Source organism: Stylophora pistillata, chromosome 13 (genome assembly GCF_964205215.1).
Source record: "Stylophora pistillata chromosome 13, jaStyPist1.2, whole genome shotgun sequence".
In the NCBI taxonomy this organism is placed as follows: Eukaryota; Metazoa; Cnidaria; class Anthozoa; order Scleractinia; family Pocilloporidae; genus Stylophora; species Stylophora pistillata.
The window spans coordinates 6,969,846-6,995,521 of record NC_142531.1 but is presented as its reverse complement, the minus strand read 5'-3'; the positions used below and the strand labels follow the sequence as shown (position 1 = coordinate 6,995,521).

The following is a 25,676-nucleotide window of genomic DNA, read 5'->3' as shown; positions in this document are numbered from 1 at the left end:
TTGCGTACGATTGTGAGCTGATTATTAACGAAGATAAGGGGCCGAGTCACACGATAATGGGATAGAGAATTCCAGTCACCTACAGAGACGAATAAAGCAGAAACATGAAAGAAAAAAAGAATTGTGAAGTTCTAAAAGAAATAAATAAACAATAACAACAACGGCTGTGATTGAGACGGAATATTGGCAATTAGACCGGCTTCTGCGTAAGTGTGGAATGAGTCATTCGTGACGCTTATTTTCGCTAAGTGTCAAAGCCATTTACTTCCAAAGCATCACGTCACCCTTTGGAGTAAACCAACTGGAAACCTTAGCGCTTCAACCTTTGGAACATAGTAAGCAGTCAGCATTTCTATACTCTTCTCAGTTACTGACGGTACATTCGCCGAAACATCACCTTGCAATGGAAGCGAATGAAAAGTGCCACGCAGTGCGAGAGACACACTTGGCCATGGCAAGAGCGAGCATGGATTTTGGAGCTAATGGAGTTTCGCGATGAAATGAAACGAAGGAGAGCTTTTAGCTGTCCACTGGCATCGATGATCAAGAAGTTAACTGGGTAATTAATATAAATAATTACTATAATTAAGATTTTATTTTTGCTATGGTGTTTGTAGAGCACTTAAAGTATTAGCATATAGAAACAACTTTTATTGTCACTATCAGTTTTATTTACTGCGCTGAAACGTCAAAAATGGGATTTACTCCGTTGTTGAAAGTCGCGTGTTTTAGTTAAATTCAAAGGCAAAATTCTACGTCGTCAACAAGTAGAAACTCTATTTTTTTATGCAAATAAAGAAGAGGGCCAAACATGAATCGCAAACATGATATGATCTATTTTCTTGTGTAACAAACTATTTCGCAGGAGAGAACATTTGTCAATTTTTCTCTAATCCGATTACTTTTTCTTTTTAAGGCAGTCACCGACATCCTATCCTCAAAATGTTTATTTTTTTTTCTATGAATTTGGTGGCGCTTCGGTGCATACTCTGGATCATACAAATGATCCATACTTTCTATTCAATCTAACACGAAAATTTTCAGTGAGTTAGTTTATCCCCATGGCTATAAGATTGGAGAGCATATAAATAACGCGTGCAGGCTCTGACCGACAAAGTTCAATTTCTCATCCAACCTTTTTGAGAGTAAAAGTTCTTTTAAGCTCCTATCGGAGAGACGACAGGTAAGGGTCTGATAATGTTTAATTGCAATTTTCCTTAGAGGAACTCAAGCAGTAATTAATTTTTGGTTTCTTTCAAGTTCAACGCGAGGACATTTTTCTCCTGAGACAAGATGTTTCGATATTTCTCTTCGTTCTGTCTCCAGCTGGTTCTGCTCTTGGTAAGTTTCCTCTTATGTGATGTTTTTGGCAAAGTTAATACACATTACCTAACCAGGAGAGCATTTTAAGACCTTTTTATTCAGACGCAGTCCCTCAATCAGTCAATCAAACTGTTTCGATGGTTTGTAAGAAATACTTCAAACACAAGAAAATTCACCCAAACCACTTCTTCCTTATAGTTCTAATACTTTTAAAGAAAGTGTGGGTAACAATTGTGAAAAAGTTACCTTTCATTTCTCACCCATATTTTCTAGAATAAATCCGACATTACATAGAAAATATTCTCACAGAAAATAAAACTAATTCTGTTTAAATTAACCTCCAGGGTAAAATTTGAGTGAATTAATAGACACCAATTCTATAAAGACTAATTCACTTAATCAAACTTTCACCAAAGAAATAGAAAACAGTTTCAAAGAATAGCGTTGTGATAAATATCCTTGATCTAGATCTGTGGTCTTCTGTATTAAATTTGAGTACTGTTTCCTCATTTCAGGGTCATGTCCATGGCAATTCATCAATAAGCCGAAGGTTTGAAAGAGGCGCTTATTCAAACAGTGGTCACCACTCATCAAAACTCTCAGTGAAAGACCTTGCTCTCGAGTTGGCAAAAAAGCACGTAAGTAATTTAAAATAAGCGACTTAAACCCAAAGCTCAAGGTCAACACTGACCACAAAATCATTGTGAGACTGAAAGAAAAGATAACATTTCCATTACTAAAAGTTGTGAAAAATGTTTGTTTCTATTGTTTCTTTTTTTTTTGTGCATGACAAAAATTCTAATCCTGATCTTGTCAAGATATGTAAAATCTCTTTATCAGTGTTCAAACATATGACAATCAAGAAGTATTCTGTTGTTACTATGTTACCTTTTGATGGAAAAATGAATTCAATTGACAGGAAATTTCTTCCAAAATTTCCACCAACCACCAATTGAAAACAGTGTTACTTAAGTTTGAGTCAATATTGCCTTCATTATTATTTCTACAGTTGCTTAAGATGATCCTCAATGAGCAGCATGATTTAGACAAAGTAAAAGAGAGTGTTTACATCCTGGAAAGAGGTTTGCTAATAAAAAACATTTCCTTGCTTTAAAATTGTAACAGGATTAATTCTCATTAATCTTTTAATTCAATTAAAAAGGGTTACCTTCTAAAACTTTAGTTTAAGATTAGTAAATTAATTTCAACACGATGAGGGTTCAGTGGTAGAACTGGGGTAGGTGCCTTGCCCTCCCCCCCCCCCTTTAGTTTGGGTAGTAAAATAACTGCAGAAGGAAGAAAATGCAACAGGTGTATGTACACAAAAAAAAAAAACAGCCCCCCCCTTAGCTCAAGGTTTGGATCTGCCACTGGAGTTGGGCTGTTTCATTATACAATCTAAGTGAGAGGTTAGTTATGGATGTTTCTCATGTCAACCAAACCTAAAGTGGAATAAATTTAATTAGTGAAGTCCAAAGAAAAGGAAGAAATTTTTGATGAATTAGTTAACAACTTTTTTGTTTAATGAAATTTTCCTAGACAGGTGTACAAACCTCAAATCTGTTGGAGAACCTGTCACCCACAACACCCGTTATCGATACCATGGAAATTGGATGAAAGACCCACTAGGAATCATGGGTGCTGAGACCATATTTACCATGGAACATTATTCCGGAAGAGTGATCCAAGCATTTGAAAACATGGAAAAGTTCAAGGCTGGTGTAGTTCACAAATCTTACAATCTGCCTTACTACTTTGATGGGACTGGAGCAGTAGTGTATGGACCATACCTCTACTACAACGGGTGAAACATTTCATTGTCTCTTACTTAAAGAAACTTTTGTATTTGACATTCTTAACTTATTTTGCAGTTGTTTGAATTGTAGTAACATGTTTAAAAAAATTGAAGTCTTTGTTTAGAGAGAATTCATGCTGGCCTCTTCCAAATGAGACTATCTGAAGTAACCCATGATGAATTCAAGCACAACTTGCATCTTAAGTTCAATTAAACTTGATCCTTTTCTTTCTGTCATAACAGAGCCAACTCAGGCTATATCAATAAGTATAATCTTCACACACAGAGACTAGAGGCTCAAATAAGTGTCAGCGGGTTCACAGCACGAAAGAACCGCTATATGTGGGGAGGTTATACTGGAATGGACTTAGCAGTCGATGAGCAAGGATTGTGGGCACTGTGGGGGAGTACTGGGAACAGCAAACGTCTTTATGCATCCAAAATAGATGTGGTTACAAACAGAGTTACCCAAACTTGGAGCTTGAGTACAGGTAAGCATGAAACCTTAAACTATGCACATGGATAGCTGAACAGCATCATCAAGTAAATGGTTGTTCTATGTGAAGTAATTAGAGAGTAAATATCGCATAATGATTATAACTATTCCTCAGCAAAACCATCTCCAATGAGAAAAAATATATAATTGTGTCTAATTTTTTATATAATCATGAAGTAAAAAGGATAAATAAGATTACATAAATGGAATGGTTTGTTAGTTAAGTTGCAATAAATCATATTAGACCAAGGTTAAATTTCCAAATAACAAGTCATTTAGTATTTCTCCAACGCAGAACGAATGTCCTCAATGGGAAATGCTTTTGTGGCCTGTGGAGTGATTTACTGTATTGACAGTTCCAGCGGCAAAACCACCATCAACTTTGCTTATGACACCAAGACAAGTAAACAGTGGAATCCCAACATACAGTTCATAAACCAGTATGGTACCAACTCCATGGTGGACTATAACCCCAGGGAAAGAGTGCTGTATGCTTGGGACAACAGGCATCTTGTTACCTACCCTCTCACCTTTGAGGAAAAATAGATTCATGCAAGATCTAAAAGAAAACAAACCCAAGCAATAGATGTGAAACTTCAAGATTCATTTGCTGATTTGTAGATGCACTTAGGAACAAAGGAAGTTAGCATTACAATTAACATTTTTACATATTGATTCAGCCTTTGATTCGGACACAAAACCTTACCTCAGCTGTTGGGTCATCTGATGGCTCGAGTGCAGATATTTTACCAAGGACTAATTTTCAATCATTTCAGCAGTGATTGCAAGATTTTAATCAAGAGTTTTAACCTCTGTAAAAGTGCTAATTGTAAACAAAAGTAGTGAAAAAGGAAAAGGAGTCTTACTCTATCAATTCACTATGCCTTCTGTCATTTTTTGGTTCAATTTTAAATCTGCTGTTAGTGCTTATTGCTCAGAAAATAAAATGTGGGAAAGGGGATTATAATTGTGATTGTCTTATTTATTTGAAAAATTTTTTTTATATAAAATTACTTTTTTATAAATTTATAATTATTTTAAAGACCAGTTGTCGATAATATAGTTATCAAAAATGTTCTACAACAGAGGGAGAGCCTGTTGGAAAAACCAATTTAAATTGTAATTTTGGCAGTCACCTGAAAAAAATGCAGCCCTTGACGTTTAGCAGTGTTGTGTCAGTTTCAAGTGGAGATTGTGTTCCCATATAAGAATTTAAAAATTTCCAAAAATCTTCAAGTTTTCTTCCTTTGTCCAATATTAAAGTAGCCTTAATTGACCATGCCATAAGAATGTAGTTTTGGAAAACAGATTTCCCCATTGACTTTAAATAATGTGAAGGCAGTGATAGTGGACAATTTTCTTTCCAATGAAAAGCACAAGTTTCGTTTGCATAAAAAAAGTTTTCCATTTTATGAGACATGTTCCTTCGTGACCTGAAAACTGTCTGATTAGCCTTCTGGGACCTCTTAGGCAGAATGGTTAATGGTCTTTAACAATTGATATTTTCTCAATACAGGGCTCGAATTTAATTTTTGGATCACTAAACCTTTGGGTTAGTAAACATCTTTTTTACTGGCCAAATTATAAAGTTTGGTATCCAAGCTCACAAGTTACGATATCTAAAATATTAAACATTTTGATAATAACGACTAGGACAAATTAAAGAGTAGCTGAAATTGCATGGTGACCTCAAAAATGTTGACAATTATGCACCTATTTTATTTCCCTCTCATTTACCATGATTAGTCAAGAACAGTACATCTACAGCAAATTCTCTAAAAAGAGTTAAAGTTGACTTAACAACTCGAATATATTCTAAGTATTCCTCTGAGAGTCGGGTCCACGTACTCTTTGTCCTGAGGTCTACCAATGTTTAAATAAATTATGTTAGAAAATTTTACAAACCATGTAGGTTAGTAGGACACATTTTTAGTAACCAAACGTTGAAAAGTACTAACTATTGGTTAACAGGTTACCGTTAATTTTGAGTCCTGCAATACACCCAAGGTTAAACAATTAAATACGGTAGAGGGTCGTGCATTGAGTTATGATTTTTTCAAATGCTACAAAATCTCAAGCAGTTAAATTTTGGAAGCCTAAGTTTCATTTAGTTGAAAGCTATTTTCTCTCATTTGGAACTTGATCTGGAGTCTCTGGTGTTCTGTAACATTGAGGCATCCTCACCAAAGTAGTTAATAATAACAAACTTTTAGGCAGACAATAGCACAATAATCCCCATTAATTTGTAAGATTTCATTCCTATTCTTAATCAACACAGTGCTAAAGCACCCTTCTAATTGTTTTAATTGGCATATTTCGGTATTTATAAAAACTCTATTTCCATTGTTGGTGCAAAAATTTGGAACAGCATTCCCAAAAGCAATCGAAAACTACCAAAGCACATGTTCAAAAAAAAATTCTTAAAAGCATTACTATTGAAACTCTAGAAACTCTGGACAGTTATGCTGACACTAGCACTCTTATTTCTGAAATAAAAAAGGCATCTTAATAACAATTCAATCATAAATTATAATATTTTTCTTCCCTTTTTATCACTTTTTTTCCTCTTTTGACAAATAATGTATTCAATAACGAATTTTTTTTAAACGCCTTCAATTAGTAATTCGTGTTTGTTTGTCCTTAACACCACCCGCCTAGATTAGCTCGCTATTCGCAGACGGTGTTCATTGTAAGTAACTGTATTGGAAGACCTAATAAACTTGAACTTGAACTTGAACTTGAACTTACAGCAACTTCCATTCAAGTTGAATTCTGGACGCGAGACTTCCATGTGTCAAATCAACTGAAGCATTTTCAGCAGACCTTTCCTTCTCTCCCTTTATTTTCCCTTTCTGACCTTTAGTGCTTGAAAGACGACAGTGACATAGCAACTCAACATGATGCTCGGCATTACAAACAATTCATGTTTTATTGTGCGACTATAATGAACCAGCTACAATTGGTCCTAGTTTTTCATCTGATTGATTGACAAAGCTGCACAAGTTTCTTAGACAAGTGACGGAGCAAATAAAAGCAAACCAATGCAATCTTAGATTATTTCCCACACCCAAGTAAAGGCAATTTTCAATTGAGTGTTGAAAGCACTCCACAATTGCATTGGTCTTTCCCTACTTTGCTCTGAGATTGGTCCAGAAAACTCAGGCCAATCTCTCAGCTGCTCAGATACAAAACCAAAACCAATCACATATTGGTCACCTGCATTTTTCCCCTCTTAAGAAAGTTTGGTTGGTTTTACTTTGAGTATTCCTTAGTCCTTAAAGTCATTTTTCAATTCTTTAGATAATGCCTGTTGTGATCACCATCAAAAAGGGCCATTTATGCCAAGGATGGCTTGCAGAGTTCACCTAAGACTTTACCCAGCTGAACTTATGAACAGAAAGGTTAACAGGGAGTTGAGGGTGTACAAGAAAAACTTTACTCTTCATCTCTCTAAAGGTCTGGTCAAATCACTCAACATTTTAGTGCAACATCTTACAACATTGTTGCATGCAACACCTTTGGTCAACCCTTAGCAACATGTTGCAAGATTTTGGATAGTGTTGGATCAAGTTTGAAAATGGTCACATTTGTGTTGCAGCATTTTTGCAGGGGTAGATCCAGGCTTAATTAAGTCAAGGGGGGTTCAGAGAATTGTCCGAGGGCATGCTTCCCCGGGAGATTTTGAAAATTAAGTCTTTGGAAACATGATTTCCAGCATTTTGAGGGAAAATTTAGGGAGTTCGACCGAACCACTCCAACCACCCCTGGATCCGCCCCAGTTTTTGGATGTTTCAGATAATTGCGCATGCTTGGCCCAGCTCCTTCACATCATCTCACAACACAATCCAATAATGTTGCAACACACTGCATTGAAATGTTGCATGCATTTGGCTAGGGCTTAACAGCTCAAAAACCTTCCATCAATGTTTGGAAGGTGCAGTTTGGAAGTCAGTGGCTTATTGGAGAGAAAAGGCATCTTTTAAACCAGACTGAAAATGGCGAACTTTTGTGTATGCAACACAGTGAACATTGTAGTAGAATTTAAAAAACTATTAACCAGTTCACTATATTAGGAACTATCTTCTTTACTTCTTTGTTGGGTAGTCTTATGAATTTCCCACTATTTTTCAAAAACTGTAAGGCAAGGACCGTCAAAGTGTTGAAAAAAATTATGACATTTTAGAGACTTTATATGTTGCTGCAAGGCCACATGAAGGTTAAAACAACTTGAAGACTGACCACTAAAAACATGACTTTGATAGACAGTTCTATCTATTAGCACCTGTCAGTTTATGAACATTTCTATTGGGAGAGCCAAAGTTACTGAAGGACCTTGCCGCATGGGTTATAGATACCGACCCAAAATGTATAAGACATAAAGCTCTAGTCTGTACATTAAGATGAAAAACTCTCAATGGTTCCTCAGACATTAAACAGCGTCATGTGTTCATTATACTTAGTTCTTCCTGATCTCTTTTGTCAGTCCAGTTGCTGATAACCTTTGCAAGGAAATTGTGAAATTCATCTCTTACTGTTTCTGGTTCTTCATCCAGGTTTGTCTGTATACACTTTACTCTGGACAGTACAGATGCTATGCAAAGAAACAGAAAATGGTTCCACATACAAGTATAAAATTAATAAACCAATGAGGCACCAGTTTAATCTGTGATGTTGTGCACCACTCCAAGACTGTCAAACACTGCTAGGTTGGTAATTGAAGCAATACTTAATTAAGGCAATCAACAACATTGGTATTTCACATCACTTAACTATCATATCTACAATCACTGTGTGACATTTCCAGGTATGTCTACTAGCTGGCTTACAACTCCTGGAGTTAATCCAGATTTGACATGAAACAGCAAGGAGTATTTAGGAAAATAGCTATAGGAAGGTACCTGGGTTACAGTTGGATGCTGGGTTTCCAATGTTTACAATCAAACACAATGAATATAATTATGAAATTCATATATCTGAACTGCAGTTATAGAAACGTATTTGTGCATGATCCTCACAGTAAAGAGCACTATTTAAGCAATAGTGAAAATCAGACCTGAAAAAATTCAGGCCTGTTTGGGATTTAAACCACTGTTTATAATCATAGAAGAGAGGTAAATAATGTGATTAGTTACGAGGCCAACTCACATTATCAATTCAGTTGATAATGTAAATTAGCCATCATAAAGAGACTCTAAATCTGACATCTTAAGCATTAGCTTCCTTAGAGCTAATGAAGGCCCAACAATTGAAGTGTCAGCTTTCATATCTCTTAACAGAGTCCAACTCACATTATCAATTCAGTTGATAGAACCAAACAATCTTCTAAAACCTTAGCACCGCACTTTCTTTAACCTTACTCATGTTTTGTGACATTAAGTATTTATTTTTGTTTGTGATGCAACCCACAAAGCCTCAAGGATCTTGGCCAGGCTAAATCAAAAGCCAAACTCTTCTTGAGACAAGCATAGCCTTGAAAAAGTATGTGGTTATATATTTATGCTCCTGATTTTCGACATGATCCCCTTCCCCTCTCCTTAAAAGGAAAACAATATTAAAATCAACAAAATGCTATCTTACGTATCTGTGACCTTGTGGTATCAGCAGCAGAAGGGCGACGATGAGCAAACACCATACATTGTGAATCCTTCAGTCCTTGACTTTGCACAAATTGGGTGTACCTTAAAGAAAAAAAAAACTGGTATCCATCATTATTTGAAAAATAAAACTTCTTGTTAGTTATTCTTTATTTAGCTGTATTGTTTACACCTACCCAAAAGTGCTTGAGGCAACCAGCTCTGGGTGGAGAGATGTACCACTAAGTATCACATACAAGAAGGATTAACAAAATTAACCAAACCTGGACTCAAAACCCACAAAACCCAGTCTGGATTCTCACATACTAATTATGAGATTATTGCATTTTTCTTTTAAAAAATTATATAAATTATATGCTCTAAAGTTTGCCTTACCAAGTCTCTAGTTCCTTGTCATGGCTGGACTGATCAGGATTGTAAATGATTAGAACACCATTTGTGTCCTTTTGGAAAGCTGCCCAACAGGTAGAAAACCTTAAATAAGCAAAATACTCAATTGAATATAGTGCACATTGAGTCAAAATATACTCATGTCAAACTTAGAGAGTGACAAGAGAGGATACCTGAATTAATGCTCTTTGAAAAAAACTGTTTTCAATTCTCATCAGTCTTTTTTTTTTGTATAAAACTAAATATGCATGGTTTCGATAGAAACACAATCACCCTCATATTACAAGAAAGTAGAAAAAAATTGCAGGCAATGATGGAATAGATTGATCGACAGCTAGACTTTTGTACTCCAATGTTTTCTTGCTCAACATCCAAAACACAAGTTGGGGTGTGTAAGGGCCAAGGACCTAATGGAATACTTTTATAATTGTGTGACATAAGAATAAAACCAATTGGAAAGTAATTGCAAAAGCCAGTTAGAGGAAGGAAAGTACCACTGACAAAGAACTACTGAGAACTCAAAGTAAAAGCATGCAAACAGCTTGAAGTGTGGGAAAATCCAGGACCAGGTTAGTGAGAATTAATGGGATTTCAGATTTGAAAGCTTTACATGAAGATTCAGTACCCTTTCTTTGTCTATAATTTGATGATTGGATGCCTTTAAAAGATTAGAGAAAATTATCTGAAAAAGGCTTTTGAACAAAGGAATAAACTAACACAGGTTTAAGTTAAACCTGGGTAATTAGCTCAAATCAGACTTCAAACAACCAGGCTCAGGGGTCTGTTTCTCTAAGGTCCCAGTAACTTAATGGGTCCATAAAGCTGTTCTGTTTTCATTCAAGATGGGGACATCAAAACTTTTAAAAAATAATACAAAAAAAAAAAAAAAAACAGCTAAAAAAACAAAATGGAGTAGTTTGGGCACCAGAGCCTGCTTTTCTATCCTTTAAATTTTTATTTCTAAAGATGACTTCTGGTGTGTTGAGTTACCAGGACTTTTGTGAATGGGTCCCAGGTAGATAAGACACTGGGTTGGTCCAAGTTTTTATCTGATTGGTTCAGAATATTATGTAACATAACCTGCTTAATCAAATAAATGTATGTATGTATGTATGTATGTATGTATGTATGTATGTATGTATGTATGTATGTATGTATGTATGTATGTATGAAAGTGCGTCACATATCCTGAACCAATCAATCTCAGACATCTTTCAACACCCAACTGAAAATTCTGTAACAACCACAATGCTTGTCCTTTGTTTCTATATAATGATGTTATAAAAAGTATCCTATGTTAGGGTAAAAGACAACACTGATGTATATAGTTTTTAAATGTTACACATGGAAATTGCTAATTACAATCACTGTGAGAAAATGGTTTGCAGAAAAGCACCCTAACTTTACCCATGTTTAGGTCATGTACTTTTTAAATAATGTGCGAGCAAAAACATTTATGGTGAATTTTAAAATATTAGGGCTTACTTGTGATTTCCACTGCAATCCCACAACTCCACCTCACAATTAGCAGTTTTACCAGGAGATATTTCTATGCCACTGCTTTCAAACTCTAGTATTCTGCCCATTCAAAAGATAAAACGTATTCTTCATAAGATTGTACATAGTTAATCGATACAAGGAGAGAAATGTGGATCTATGTTTTACCAGGAAATATTTCTATGCCATTGCAATTACAAACTCTGGTATTCTTACAGTTCAAAGGAGAAATGAGTGTTTGTTAGATCGTTTTTGAACTTTCCCCTTCCAAGATCCAATCAGCAATTCTCCCTTCTTACTGCCTTAGTTTTTTGGTCAATTGGACGGGAGAATTTGCTCTTCTTCCAAAATAACGCCCTTTGGCTGAAAAGCCTGTCTATTCTCATAAGCTGTTTACAAGATAAATTAGTTTCAGGGAGAAGTAACATGGTTAACACCTCTGGGAGTTAAAAGGTAAAAAATTGAGGAACGTGGATCTATGTTTACGGTTTCCATGAAAACATGTAAACTAGCACTCAGATACCTACGACTTGGAAAATGTTTTGCTCTATGATCGACATTTACCTGACCCCTTGTGTTGGATGATACTCTCCTCCTGATGTTTCCGTAGCATCAGAAAGAAAATTCGTAATAACAGTTTTACCACTCTGCAAAATGAAAAAAAAAATGAAATATTTAGCGAGGACGACAATTATGGTACAGCTGTCGTTAAACTGAACTTAATAGATTAGGACATTTCAACCGAACATATACCAAATAGCGATCTAAAAATGTGCAATGTCAACACTTCATAGTTTAAGAAAGCATTTAAAACAGAGAAAATTACCTCGCAAGGTCCCAAAACTAGAATTTTTGCTTTGAACATCCCGAGATAGACAGTCTCCTTCTTGGTTCTTCTATCTGCAAGAGTGGATAGCAGGGGATTGGGGAGAGTGAAGTCATTACGCCGACAACGCCTGGCAGAATATCGTACGCTCGCCGAAAAAAAGACATCAGGCTCCGGTTGTTCAAAGGGCGGATAGCTATCCACCGGATAAGTGTTACCAAAACGTACTGCGCTATCCACCGGATAGAGGCTTATCCAGTGTATAGCGTTATCCATCCTTCGAACAACCGGTATTATTTGGTATCCTGCATCAATTATTAACTGAAGTACTACAGTTGCGCGCTCATTTCTATGAGAGTTTGCTACCATGGTTGGGAATATTTACAATCATAAAGGCAAGAGGGATATTTTCCGAGGCTTTGAACATATGCTTTTTTTTTGCCCTACTTCAAATTAACTCTACCAAAATTTCTCTTCTACAACTTTTCAGTACTAAAACGATTTCCAAGAAACGTACTCTCGACGGATAGAGAAATCAAACGCACAATAATGGGAAGTTTGCTTGACTCCTAGCTTAACGAAGCTTTTTCACTGCTCGGGGTTCACAGGTGCAGTTCCGCATGAATTAATATTTCTCTTCATAAATATTAAACACCTAACAAAGAATTTGTTTTCGCAATGGAACGACCGGTGATGACCATACCAAATACACAATCAAAATAAACTTTAATGAGGTGTAAGGAAGTGAGAAGAAAAAAAAACACTGAAGTCCTCTTTTGATGCTCCTGTCCAATAAAATACGTAGACATATATGACATAGAAAACTCAATATAGATGTATAACTTTATAAAAAATTTATGGTTTAACAAAGAATATGCTAAAATGTTGAAAACAACTAATACAATGGATGAAAAAATCAGCGAAAATTATCTGTTTTCGATGCCACGACTGCGAAGGAGATTTTAGTTTTATGTAAGTGGATCTCTACCAAAATGGCTTCGAAAACTGATTTATGAAACAATTATTATACGATTCTACTTAGCAATTATTCCACGAGCGCGCGTTGGATATGAGATGATAGATAGCCAACGAGGCCTCGTTGGCTATAATCATATTATATCCAACAAGCGCGAGTGGAATAATTTTTTATTAAAAAAACGCTCTCAAGATATTAGACAAATCTTCTTGACTTTATTTTGTAAGAAGAAACCGGATGTTTCCATGTACAGATATGAGATTATGGTATATTGGCTCATATACCATAATGGCTAAGCCAATGAAAAGTCTTAATACGTATGATGCACGATCCTCGCAGTAGAGACCGCTATATATGCAATAGCGAAAATCAGACCTGAAAAAAATCAGGCCTGTACGGGATTCGAACCACTGACCTCTGCGATACTAGTGCAGCGCTCTACCAATTGAGCTAACAAGCCAACTGGGAGCAGGCCGTTAAGTTGATTCGTAATAAACCCGTGAAAGTGATAAATCAGATACAATGAAATATATGAAGTTCATATATTTTGAACTGCGGTATTAGATACGTATGATGCACGATCCTCGCAGTAAATAGCGCTATTTAAGCAATAGCGAAAATCAGACCTGAAAAAAATCAGGCCTGTACGGGATTCGAGCCACTGACCTCTGCGATACTAGTGCAGCGCTCTACCAATTGAGCTAACAAGCCAACTGGGAGCAGGCCGTTAAGTTGATTCGTAATAAACCCGTGATGATAAATCAAATACAATGAATATATGAAGTTCATATATTTTGAACTGCGGTATTAAATACGTATGATGCACGATCCTTCGCAGTAGATAGCGCTATTTATACGATAGCGAAAATCAGGCCTGAAAAAAATTAGGCCTGTACGGGATTCGAGCCACTGACCTCTGCGACACTAGTGCAGCGCTCTACCAATTGAGCTAACAAGCCAACTGGGAGCAGGCCGTTAAGTTGATTCGTAATAAACCCGTGATGATAAATCAAATACAATGAATATATGAAGTTCATACATTTTGAACTGCGGTATTAAATACGTATGATGCACGATCCTTCGCAGTAGATAGCGCTATTTATGCAACAGCGAAAATCAGACCTGACAAAAATCAGGCCTGTACGGGATTCGAACCACTGACCTCTGCGATACTAGTGCAGCGCTCTACCAATTGAACTAACAAGCCAACTGGGAGCAGGCCGTTAAGTTGATTCGTAATAAACCCGTGAAAGTGATAAATCAGATACAATGAAATATATGAAGTTCATATATTTTGAACTGCGGTATGAGATACGTATGATGCACGATCCTCGCAGTAAATAGCGCTATTTAAGCAATAGCGAAAATCAGACCTGAAAAAAATCAGGCCTGTACGGGATTCGAGCCACTGACCTCTGCGATACTAGTGCAGCGCTCTACCAATTGAGCTAACAAGCCAACTGGGAGCAGGCCGTTAAGTTGATTCGTAATAAACCCGTGATGATAAATCAAATACAATGAATATATGAAGTTCATATATTTTGAACTGCGGTATTAAATACGTATGATGCACGATCCTTCGCAGTAGATAGCGCTATTTATACGATAGCGAAAATCAGGCCTGAAAAAAATTAGGCCTGTACGGGATTCGAGCCACTGACCTCTGCGACACTAGTGCAGCGCTCTACCAATTGAGCTAACAAGCCAACTGGGAGCAGGCCGTTAAGTTGATTCGTAATAAACCCGTGATGATAAATCAAATACAATGAATATATGAAGTTCATACATTTTGAACTGCGGTATTAAATACGTATGATGCACGATCCTTCGCAGTAGATAGCGCTATTTATGCAACAGCGAAAATCAGACCTGACAAAAATCAGGCCTGTACGGGATTCGAACCACTGACCTCTGCGATACTAGTGCAGCGCTCTACCAATTGAACTAACAAGCCAACTGGGAGCAGGCCGTTAAGTTGATTCGTAATAAACCCGTGAAAGTGATAAATCAGATACAATGAAATATATGAAGTTCATATATTTTGAACTGCGGTATGAGATACGTATGATGCACGATCCTCGCAGTAAATAGCGCTATTTAAGCAATAGCGAAAATCAGACCTGAAAAAATCAGGCCTGTACGGGATTCGAACCACTGACCTCTGCGATACTAGTGCAGCGCTCTACCAATTGAGCTAACAAGCCAACTGGGAGCAGGCCGTAGCGGTCTCTACTGCGAGGATCGTGCATCGTACGTATCAATAACCGCAGTTCAAAATATATGAACTTCATATATTCATCATATCTGAAAAGTCTTAAATTGCATTATCCAATGATCCAGTTTTTAATAAAACCGGTTATATGACGAGTGGACATTATTCCATATTTGAGAATTCTGTGCGATGAAACAGGAGCCGATTTAAGGTTTGAATCTGGAAATTTACATAAAAGCTGTTATTAAAGTTTGGTTATGTTAATTTCTTTGTTTCTTTTTGTTTTTGATTTTCTGTTTATTTTGAAATTTTCCAACTTAAGTTGTTCTGACTTTTTACAGTTTTAAAATGTCTGGAAACCTGCAGTAACTTACGCTTTTTTTTTTTCGATGCAAAGCCAATGACTGTAAAGATAGATATACATATAATTATTTCCAATTTTGATCGAAGTTTCGTTGCTTGGCCAGGATTGTTTTCATTCATGAAGGATACGGGAATACTTCGACTCACAAAACGCAGTAGTCTTGCAAACAAAAATAAATAATGAAGATGCTGTAGACCAGCATAGTTTGTGGTTTGATTAACTAACACCGTTTTATAAACGGTGCATACCGAATTGATGATGACAAGTTGCGTAGAAACTGTGTGTTCAAGCGACTAATTCAATCAGTTGCTCTATGAAAAAATGAAAAATGCCGTAATTTTGCTGAATTGGTTTTCACAGCTTTCTCAATGAGATAAAGCACCATTTATTTTTCTCATGCTTCTATAACTTTTCAATGTAGTGCTAGAGAGCAATGCATCATCTCTACACAGAAAAACTTTTTAAGTAACAGCTTCGTTCGTTAAACGCTTGTTAAACAGCTTCGTTCGTTAAACGCTTGATAAATCTAAATGAATTCTTGGCTTGGGTTTTAGTGAAAATTCCACAATTTCATATTGTTACAGTAATTAAAAAAAATTTGCCAGTTAAATTTTATCATCTGAATATGATTAAACTGGAAAGAGAAACAAACTCTTTCCATATACCTGTTTTCTTTCGCCTTCGATTTGTTGGACGCCCTGACGAAGAATTCGACAAAGTCGTGCCCGACATTTCCCTGTCACAAAACTTGTTAAAAGCTTGAACAAATCAAGTGCAATAATTTTGGATTAAATCGCTGGTGTCACTGATCGAGTTTTGTTAACAAGTTGGTTAAAAGCCACGGCTTGATAGGACGTGACAGGAAAGTTTAAATAATGAATGAGCAAACGTTCGCAACTTCTTACCCCACGCTTGCGAGACAACAAACATACTCTAGAAATTAGATAAGTTCTAAGTGGCTACTTCAACTGGCGCGTTTGACAGACAAAATAAGGTTCAAGTAACTTTAATCTCCTTGTGAGTCTCCTTTAAATACAAAGAGTTCTATGTAAGTTTTAATTTTGCTTTCAAAACGTATTTTTTAAAAACCTGATCATACGCTTCATACTTTGCCGGATAGTAGTTTCAAACTATGTCACTTTATATAAGGGAAGTTTTTTCCACTCCCTATAATTTAAATATCATCGAGAGCCGTGAAAATTCTCGAATCTCACTCTTAAGTCACTAATAGGAAATACGGCACATTTTAAGGCGCCGTTGGCTTTATGATTAAATGTTGTGCCGATGCCTACAATGGTTTGATAAACTGATGAATTAAAAACGCTGTCGTTTGCTATCATTTCTATAGCGTTTTTTTAGCGAATTTATCTTCGCTGGAGACGTATCAGCGCGTTGTGATCTAATAAAAGTAAGCTTTTGTCCTTCTGTGGCAGGTAGATTGAATGAAAAAAAAAAAGTAATATCAGAATTGTCTCAGCAAAAAAATTGAATCTACTTTGGAATTTTCTTGTAATTTTTTTCTATCCGTAACAAAGCGAATAATATTCAAATTATGCGAGTCTCGTATTAAAAAGAAAGTTTCTGTTTCAAAGATAACTCATACACTTACCACCTCCCGGGGATCCGTTATACATCCCGCTCAAACTCATCGTTAAGTTCGACGCGCGAGGTACAAGATTCACACGAAACCGTTGAACAAGCAAACTGTTATAACTGCACTTATGAACGAACAGGAAGCTGTATCGATACGGCAGAGAGAATATTCTGCAGTTGTTAAAAGCCTGCAGGGTGAAAGTAACATCTGCTATCGCTGTCAGAGAAGGCTTGTTTACCATCAGAGATTGTTGATAGGAGCCCCTCGCTGAAGACATCGACAGCTATCGAGCTTACTTAGTTTCGGGGGCGGTATTAAGTTTGAAAGATGAGGAAAAAAGATAATCATGATAAGACGATTTAACAAAGCACTTTAATTTCCTTGTGTTAATGACAAGTATCGTAAGTCCACATCGCTGTAAATTTACATTTCAAATGTTTTTTATTCGGCTTGACTACGCTGTGCGACATACGTCGAACCAGTCCCGTAGAAGGTCATGTTTTTTTTATTATTGATGCAATAGCTGAGAAACTGACCAATGAAATTGTCAAGACTTAATGAGAAATGTCTTAAAAAAGAGAGATATTTATTTAATTCAGTTGTGATTTCTGTGAGACAAAAAAAATTCTGATTCAAATACTCTAAAGGGGTCTGCTTCGATAGTTTGTCGTGAAACTCGATGCAAATCAGCTTTCCGGCACTCATCTAAGCTGCATCTAAATCGCGTCTTACAGTGGCATCCCGCGACTTTATTTAGGCTTTCGTTGACGCTGTAGCACGAGCAGCGAAACCAACGAGCGCAGCGAAACCCACGAGCGCAGCGAGCGTGCCTGAGGAAGGGTATCGAAGACCTCTCGCACGCTCGCTCCACGTCCCTCACGCGGCGGGCTCGAAACACGCGAGCTTCGCGGGTAATTTTCGAACTCGGTAGTGAAATACAGAAAGACGTTTTTCCATCTAATGACGAGAGTGGTGCATAGAAAAAATTAATATTTTTCTAGAAAATTCCATGCTCAACTTGCGACATGCGTTGTCATGGATATTAAAGCTTGAAGCTTATTTATTCATTACGCCTCCATAGTGACAAACTGACACCTTTTGAGTTGTCACCTGGAAGGGCTGGAGAATTGATTTACTTTTCATAATATCATATAGGCTCATTGAAATTAAATATTGAATAAATTTTCGCAGTTTAATGAATAACTGTCATATGTAATTTCTTTTTAGTTGAACTATTTAACAATTACTTCATATCTACCTGGACAAATTCGCTTTGTTTCTTGATTACGTATGAAGAGCTTCCATATACACAGTGTTGTTAAGTTGATAACATTTACATTGTTGTTTTTTTCGTTTTCTTTCCAGCGATTGTCTTCTTTAACCAAAAGATAAAAACGTCGAAAAGCATATCCCATTTTAGATAACTGAAACCGAGCCCGCTATGAATTTAACGACTCCGATTTAGCTCTATTTATGACCAAATCTCCAAAAATGCAAATTTGCCGCAAAAAAAAAAAAAAAAGAAAAAGAAAAAGAAAAAACGGCCAAAGGGAGTGTTTTTAATTACCAAAGTCAGGCGGCTACTTCCAAGTTCGCTGTTAAGAATTTAAAACTCTTTGAAAAAGCACAGTTTATCCTACGGGTATGTGACTCAATCCCTTTCCTCAATTCGGCGAGATGGCGAGAGTTTCATTTGTTAGATGAATCTGAAATAATTTAACGTTTATCATCTACTGTTGAGGTGATGTCAAAATGAATTCAAAGGAACTCGTGTGGCAATATTATTGATCCTTCTTTAGATTAGTATTTAAATTTTGATTTTTTGGGGTTTTCTGCTCTTCAAATTAGTCAATTCATTGATCCGCTAGTTGCCCTATTCTGCAGTCCTAGATATCGAATCATTGAACCGTCCTGTTCGGCAATTTTATGATAGCCCATGGCAAAGAACATATTACTCACACATATTACTTGTCTCTTTGTCTCCTTTGGCAGTTCGTCTGGAGCGCCTTTCTGAAGCCGGCGAACGGTTGTTTGCAGCAGATCGATTGTGTTTCGGTTTCAGTTCACGGCCACTATTTTCGACTGGTTTTGCCGACATGATGAATCAAAAGTCTTACAGACTGAAAATAAGCGCTATTTGTTCTTGAATATTCAATGTGCGTGCTCTACAAAGACGGCTTTGACGTTTGCATCTCGAGTTAGTAAATTTAATTTAATCAAACGTATTCCGCTTTGTTGTGATGATCTTCCGCTACCGGCTGATGACTGGTGATATATATCCCTGTTTATTGCAGTTTATCAGTTCTATTTGTCTGTGTCAGGTGTTTGTTTGAAAAACCTTATTGATATTACCAAATAGCCAATCGAAGGTCTCCCTTTTCCTTCTCGAACTTATGTTTCTGCTCTTATTTCAAGATCAATCGCTTACTCGGGCGAATTTATGCGAAAATGAGGAAATATTGCCCTCGTCGGTTAAGGTAGCTCGTACCGGTTTTCATCTTTTTGATGGTTTGTAACTTTGAAAGAATACAACAGAAAGACTGACCAAGGCCAGTTGAACACTTTTACGGGGTTGAATTACATAATCATTGGTTATCCAAAAATAAGTGTCATTTCGTCACTAGCAGTTTCCATGGCGACGCTTTCATAGGCTTATTCAGACGCATTTTTTAGCTTGTGGCTTAAATAATTCGAAAACTAAACCGGTGACCCCCTGATTTTTTTCAGTGATTGCTTTTGGCACTTGAAAAGGAAAATGCACAAAGATTTTTAAAAAATTCTACGGAGCGGAATTTCAGAAAATCTACAAAAAGGGCAATTTTCACATATCGCAAATTTCCTTCCGTCGAATTTTCTATTTTTTTTTCTGACGATTCCTTTCGACTTTATTATCATATTGGAACAATGAAAAGAAGGGGTCACCGGACTTGTTTTCATGCTATAGCTTTCGTGAGTTTAGCAATTTCTACGCGCGTTCTCGCGCATTTAAAAATCTGGCTACCATAAGATCGACATTTGCTCATGATCTGTTTTAGCTACCGCTGACAATTGCGTGTACTCGCGCGAGCACCTACGATGTTTACAGACGTTTACTGCTAAGAAAATCATTAAACAGCCGTCAAAGACAGCCTCCCGAACTCATCTTAAAAATCCTACATATGAATTCTGGCCATATCATATTATTTTCCTTGAAGTTTCAAAGTCGTCTTCCACTTCAGGTAGATTATCTTTCACTTGAGTTCTTCTCTTTTCGCCGTCGCAAGATTTCATATCGGTTGAATATTTCTTTTAAATGTGAAGTGAAGCAACCTTTACTTCTCCGAAAATCGTCTTCGTTATCTTAGTTTCTATCTCCTGCATTCACAGTGGCCACTCAACACATCAAAATACAAGCTCTTAGGTAAACTTCTCACATAAGTAGAAAAAAAATCCTCGCACCGCCATCTTTGTTTTAAATTTTCTTCTTTTAATCTCGCGCTTCTTTCGCGAGGTTCTCTCGCGCGTGACGCAAGAATGATCTGTTCCCCGCGCGAGGAAACTGGTACGAGTCACCTCAAGCGAATCGTTCAGTTCTCTTCTCTTCTCTTCGAAGGGGCAAGAAACTGAATGGCGCTTTGAAAAATTAAAAATTTCCCATACTAGCACAACTCATCGATAAAAGTAAAGCGGTCTGAAGATTAATTAATTTGCAGAGGACTATGAAATATACCTTTCAATTGAAAACAAACGTGACTATGAAAGGAAGACAACTAAACTTGCGCGAGATACAAACGTAGCAATCGAAAGAAAAGACAGCTTAAGTTGCGCGAAATACAAACGTAACAATCAAGAGAAAAGACAGCTAAAGTCGCGCGAGATACAAACGTAACAATCAAAAGAGAGGAAAGCTAGAGTTGCGCTAGATACAAACGTAACAATCGAATAAAAAAACAGCCAAAGTTGCGCGAGATATAAACGTAACAATAAAATGTAGGAACAGCTAAAGTTGTATGAGGTACAAACGTAACAATAGAGACAGCTAAAGTTGCGCGAGATATAAACGTAACAATCAAAAGACAGATAAAGTTGCCCGTTATACAAACGTAGCAATCGAAAGAAAAGACAGCTAAAGTTGCGCGAGAATTTCCTGGCGGCGCCTAGTGAGTCCACAACATTTTGACCACTGTGATGACGAATATCGTCTTTGATAAGAGTAAAGACTACCTTGACGGTAAACCACTGTCGATTTGTTAAATACTAACATGTTACCAGTGTTTTAACTGACTAAGTCAAAACAAATAACAACAACAGTGACCTTTTTTCTAAAAACTGCAATGGAACTTCAAGAGGTATCTTTATGCTTCGAATTTTGCAAAAATTGAGATGAAGTTTAATCTCTGAATACATTCTCAAGATCAAACTGCGAGACGAGAATTTAAAGCCTTTTCCTTGGACCCAGTTTCAAGTGGCTCGCCTTTAATGTACCTACCAATGAAAATTGGTTCCACTCACCTTCTGATCTCTTTCTCATTCGTTGCTCTTCATGACTGATTCGGCTTACTTCGGATAAACGCCGTTGCCCGTCGTGAGGTCGACTTTCGGATAGGCGTCGCTGTACAGTTTCCTCTTGACTTCGGTTGCTTGCCGCTGATGATCGTCGATTTGAAGATCCTAATATGAATAATAGACAAGGCTCACTTACTAATTATCAAGTCATTTTTTGATACGGTTATCTATTTCCACAGATTACGCGAAATTCTTTGTCGCCTGTCGAAACTTTGATCTTGTCAAGCTGAGCTGTAAAGGGGTGGTCACACTCATGCATCTCAACGCAACATCTTGCAACATAGCTGCGCTCAACGTGTTGCACACGTTTGGAAACCTATTGCAACACGTTGGATGGAATCGTATGAAGTTTCAAAATGGTCAAATTTCTATTGCAACATTGATGGATGTTGTTATATATTGCGCGCGTTTGGTCCATCTCCTTCACGACAACTCACAACACAATCCAACTGAATGTTGCAAGGTGTTGTCGCTTTGAAATGTTGCATGCGCTTGGCCGGGCCTTAAAACTGCCCTCTAGACTCAATCCTGTCACTTTTTTTAGCCGATCAGATGCATATCACGTGATTTTATGTGATGTTGATGTGATCACGTGATTTAATGATGATGTGATTTGATGATTTGATGAAATCGCGTGGTGTTCACGCGCTCAAAGCCTGTCACGTGCGCTTGTTTTGAATAATCGAATTATCGAGTTCTGGTGAGTCTCGTCTTAATTATGCTTGTTGTAAGGAGCTATTACATCGACTCAGGAGTTACCTCATTGTAATCAGACCAGACAGTACCGGACATTACCAGACACCACCTATCCTATGTGGCTCGATTTATGCTGTACAGACCATAACTTACCGGCTCCAGGAAATGCGCCACTGCTTCTGCGGCGCCGAGGCAGATCTTCTGTATGAAAGTGGAACAAGCATTAAACAAATTAAATACCATTTAAGTTGAAGAAGCCAGCGAAAAAAAATTTTCATCAAAAACTTGAGATGATCTTGGAAAAGCCACTAAGCCATCGATACAGAGAGATGTCTCAGACTAGTTTAAAGTACCTTAGGCACCAACTTTTCAAGTTGTGCAAATTTAAACTTGAAGAGAATTTGAATATTTGAGCCAGAGATGAGAATTTGGGTGAAATACCTCTCCATCAGCTCATTACAAGACAGTTATAGTCACTCCTATGTTTCACGAAACTTTTCGACCTGAATAGCAAACTTCAAGACTATAAGCACTTTTTGAACAGAAACACGGCGCCGTACGGACTTCTATTATAAAGATTGTTTGTCTTAATGAGGGCCGAAATGTCGTGAGAAGGGTCGTAAAAAGTCACGGGGTCCTCTATAAGGACTTGCGAGATGCAGAATGCAAGAAGGAAAGAAATAGAGGGTTGGTCATGTGGTAAACTGACTCATTGACTTAGCTAGATCGGGCCCCACTAAAAAATACTTGACTCGGAGTCATGACGTTCACACTTCGTTGCATCTGGTCCATTCTGCCTTACTGATAGCTAACTAAAGCCCCGTCTTACGAGCAATTTTTATGTGGCAACTGTATGTAGCAACTTTTATTTGCCCGAGTAGATGGCTCGACAAATATTTGTTGTTAATTTGCGTCAGTAATAATTTTGGCACAGCGGAGATGCTCATGGAAAGGAAAAAAGCAAGATGGCGAAAGTCAAAAGACGTGCCAGACTTGTTGCAGCTTAAGGCGCGTTTGTCACATTTTATGTGGCGTCTCATCTACACGGACATTTTTTTTATGTGACAATTTTTATTTGCCACATAAAAACTAACACGCCAGCTTTTTAGCAAATGCAGTTGTCACACAAAAATTGATCATTTTTCATCATCTACACGGGCAAATAAAAATTGCCACATAAAAATTGCCACATAAAAATCGCCACATAAAAGTCGCCACATAAAAGTCGCCACATAAAAGTCGCCACATAAAAGTCGCCACATAAAAGTCGCCACATAAAAGTCGCCACATAAAAGTGGCCACATAAAAGTGGCCACATAAAAGTGGCCACATAAAAGTGGCCACATAAAAGTCGCCACATAAAAGTGGCCACATAAAAGTGGCCACATAAAAGTGGCCACATAAAAGTGGCCACATAAAAGTGGCCACATAAAAGTGGCCACATAAAAGTGGCCACATAAAAGTGGCCACATAAAAGTGGCCACATAAAAGTGGCCACATAAAACTGGCCACATAAAAGTGGCCACATAAAAGTGGCCACATAAAAGTGGCCACATAAAAGTGGCCACATAAAAGTGGCCACATAAAAGTGGCCACATAAAAGTGGCCACATAAAAGTGGCCACATAAAAGTGGCCACATAAAAGTGGCCACATAAAAGTGGCCACATAAAAGTCGCCACATAAAAGTGGCCACATAAAAGTGGCCACATAAAAGTGGCCACATAAAAGTGGCCACATAAAAGTCGCCACATAAAAGTCGCCACATAAAAGTCGCCACATAAAAGTTGCCACATAAAAATTGCCACATAAAAATTGCCACATAAAAATTGCCATATAAAAATTGCTCGTGTAGACGGGGCTTAACCTCAGGTCTGGCCCGATATAAGCCAGTCAATAAGTTTATGATTTTATGACGAATGACGAACTAGAAGAAAAACTGTTCAGAATTGCTTGTATCACTGTTAGAGTTTTTCTCTCAATTTTAGTTTTGAAACAGATTTAATTTGCTTTAGGTTTGTCTACACAGTAAAAAAAAAACCTCCTGTGGATTAGGAACTTAGCGACTCCTTGAAATCCTCCGCACTTCATCATACGTAAGCCCTAAGGATGCTCAGTTGCAGTTGAATTTCCAATGCGATGCGATCGGTTTACGCTTCTGGCGCTTCAATTATTCGTTTTCGCATCAGGGAAAGCATCTGGCAGGTTTTGGATCACCAAGGGTTTTATGATCCCGTGGTAAATAATGTTATTGTGCATTCTGCGAGTCCCTTACATTGATAATTGCCGACTAAATGAAGTCGGCGCGAGGTTCAGTTACTGTTACAATTTCGATGCTTCCCAATGATCGAGCACACAGTATTTATAAGATACGAGATGAACAACGAAAAGTTAAAATAAGGAAACAAAAATCTCACCGTTAGGCATATTCTGTGACATCTTCGATCTTGAAAACAAGGGCTTGTCACGAACAGAGTTGCAAATAATAAAGCTAGCTGAAAAGGAAGCTGATTATTAAGGCTCTGAGGCGAAGTGATGAATTTATTTATGTTTTCCTGCACGGACATGTAATTTGCATTTGTAATATGCAGTAGCCCTGTTGTTGGAACATTTGTTTGAAAACTAAACGTAAGAAACACAAAACATATGGAAAAAGAATTCCGGAATTAACGTAGGGTGCCGTTTAGAGGCTCTCATTTCACTGTTGATTGTTTTGAGATTCTTAAAACGCGCAAATCTTTAATTAAGACGATTTAAAATCGGCTATCTGATTTCCGCTAACTGCCTTCATTCTTTCAAAATATAACGTCGCATAACCCTAAGGACTACTATTTTGTATATTTGAAAGGATTATTTGGGTGATACCATTTAAACTGATATTTAAACTGATATTTAAACTCACAAAATCGTTTCCAAGAACAAAACATATAACCTCTTCAGAGAAATGAATATTTGTTCAATAATTCACACGTTAGGTAAACAAAACAGAAGAGCGGAAGCGCTAATAGTATTTCTTTCAGACGAAAATTATGACACGGCCTTGATTTTCTTCTTTTTTCATTAAATAAATTGAATAAACTAATCACGAATCGAAATTTTTGTAATTTATTTCGTGACATCCCCTATGAAATTTAACGATTTATTTAAGAACTTATACGAGCTTTTGTCTTCCAAAAAATGAGGGAAATTACCCTCGAATTACAGGTGTTTATACAGGTGGAGTTTCTCTCGGCACCAGACTTACGCCGCCAAGAGGAGAAAGTTGACCACATAAAGTCCATTAGTAAAGAGATGGTTGGGGTGGTGGGGTGGGGTGGGGATAAACCAAAAATATTTCAATAATTCAGAAGGGAAAAAGATATCATCGCCC

The 25,676-nt window shown here is 37.2% G+C and overlaps 2 protein-coding genes across 7 annotated transcripts; one reads left to right on the top strand and one right to left on the bottom strand.

Annotated features, from left to right (window-relative positions):
- The first annotated feature begins 419 nt into the window (after nucleotides 1-419).
- LOC111332048 (myocilin) lies at nucleotides 420-4,581 on the top strand. 2 transcript variants are annotated; one of them, XM_088743084.1, is made up of 7 exons: nucleotides 420-559; nucleotides 1,261-1,341; nucleotides 1,839-1,961; nucleotides 2,333-2,405; nucleotides 2,863-3,127; nucleotides 3,362-3,609; nucleotides 3,910-4,581. In XM_088743084.1, the coding sequence occupies exons 2-7, from the start codon at nucleotides 1,294-1,296 to the stop codon at nucleotides 4,158-4,160; spliced, it is 1,008 nt and encodes a 335-aa protein (XP_088599210.1). In that variant the 5' UTR covers nucleotides 420-559; nucleotides 1,261-1,293; the 3' UTR covers nucleotides 4,161-4,581. The 2 variants fall into 2 exon arrangements, with proteins under 2 accessions (XP_088599210.1, XP_022793036.1); XM_022937301.2 differs by lacking the exon at nucleotides 420-559 and adding an exon at nucleotides 1,075-1,183.
- Nucleotides 4,582-5,312: 731 nt separating this feature from the next.
- Nucleotides 5,313-24,819, bottom strand: LOC111332052 (intraflagellar transport protein 22 homolog). 5 transcript variants are annotated; one of them, XM_022937306.2, is made up of 9 exons: nucleotides 24,724-24,819; nucleotides 22,462-22,509; nucleotides 21,559-21,717; nucleotides 11,922-11,995; nucleotides 11,660-11,742; nucleotides 11,084-11,176; nucleotides 9,584-9,682; nucleotides 9,192-9,292; nucleotides 5,313-8,205 (listed from the first exon to the last, which is right to left on the bottom strand). In XM_022937306.2, the coding sequence occupies exons 1-9, from the start codon at nucleotides 24,743-24,745 to the stop codon at nucleotides 8,054-8,056; spliced, it is 831 nt and encodes a 276-aa protein (XP_022793041.1). In that variant the 5' UTR covers nucleotides 24,746-24,819; the 3' UTR covers nucleotides 5,313-8,053. The 5 variants fall into 5 exon arrangements, with proteins under 5 accessions (XP_022793041.1, XP_022793042.1, XP_022793044.1 ...); XM_022937307.2 differs by having other exon boundaries at nucleotides 22,462-22,506; nucleotides 24,724-24,760; XM_022937309.2 differs by lacking the exons at nucleotides 21,559-21,717; nucleotides 22,462-22,509; nucleotides 24,724-24,819 and adding an exon at nucleotides 19,027-19,281.
- Nucleotides 24,820-25,676: the final 857 nt, after the last annotated feature.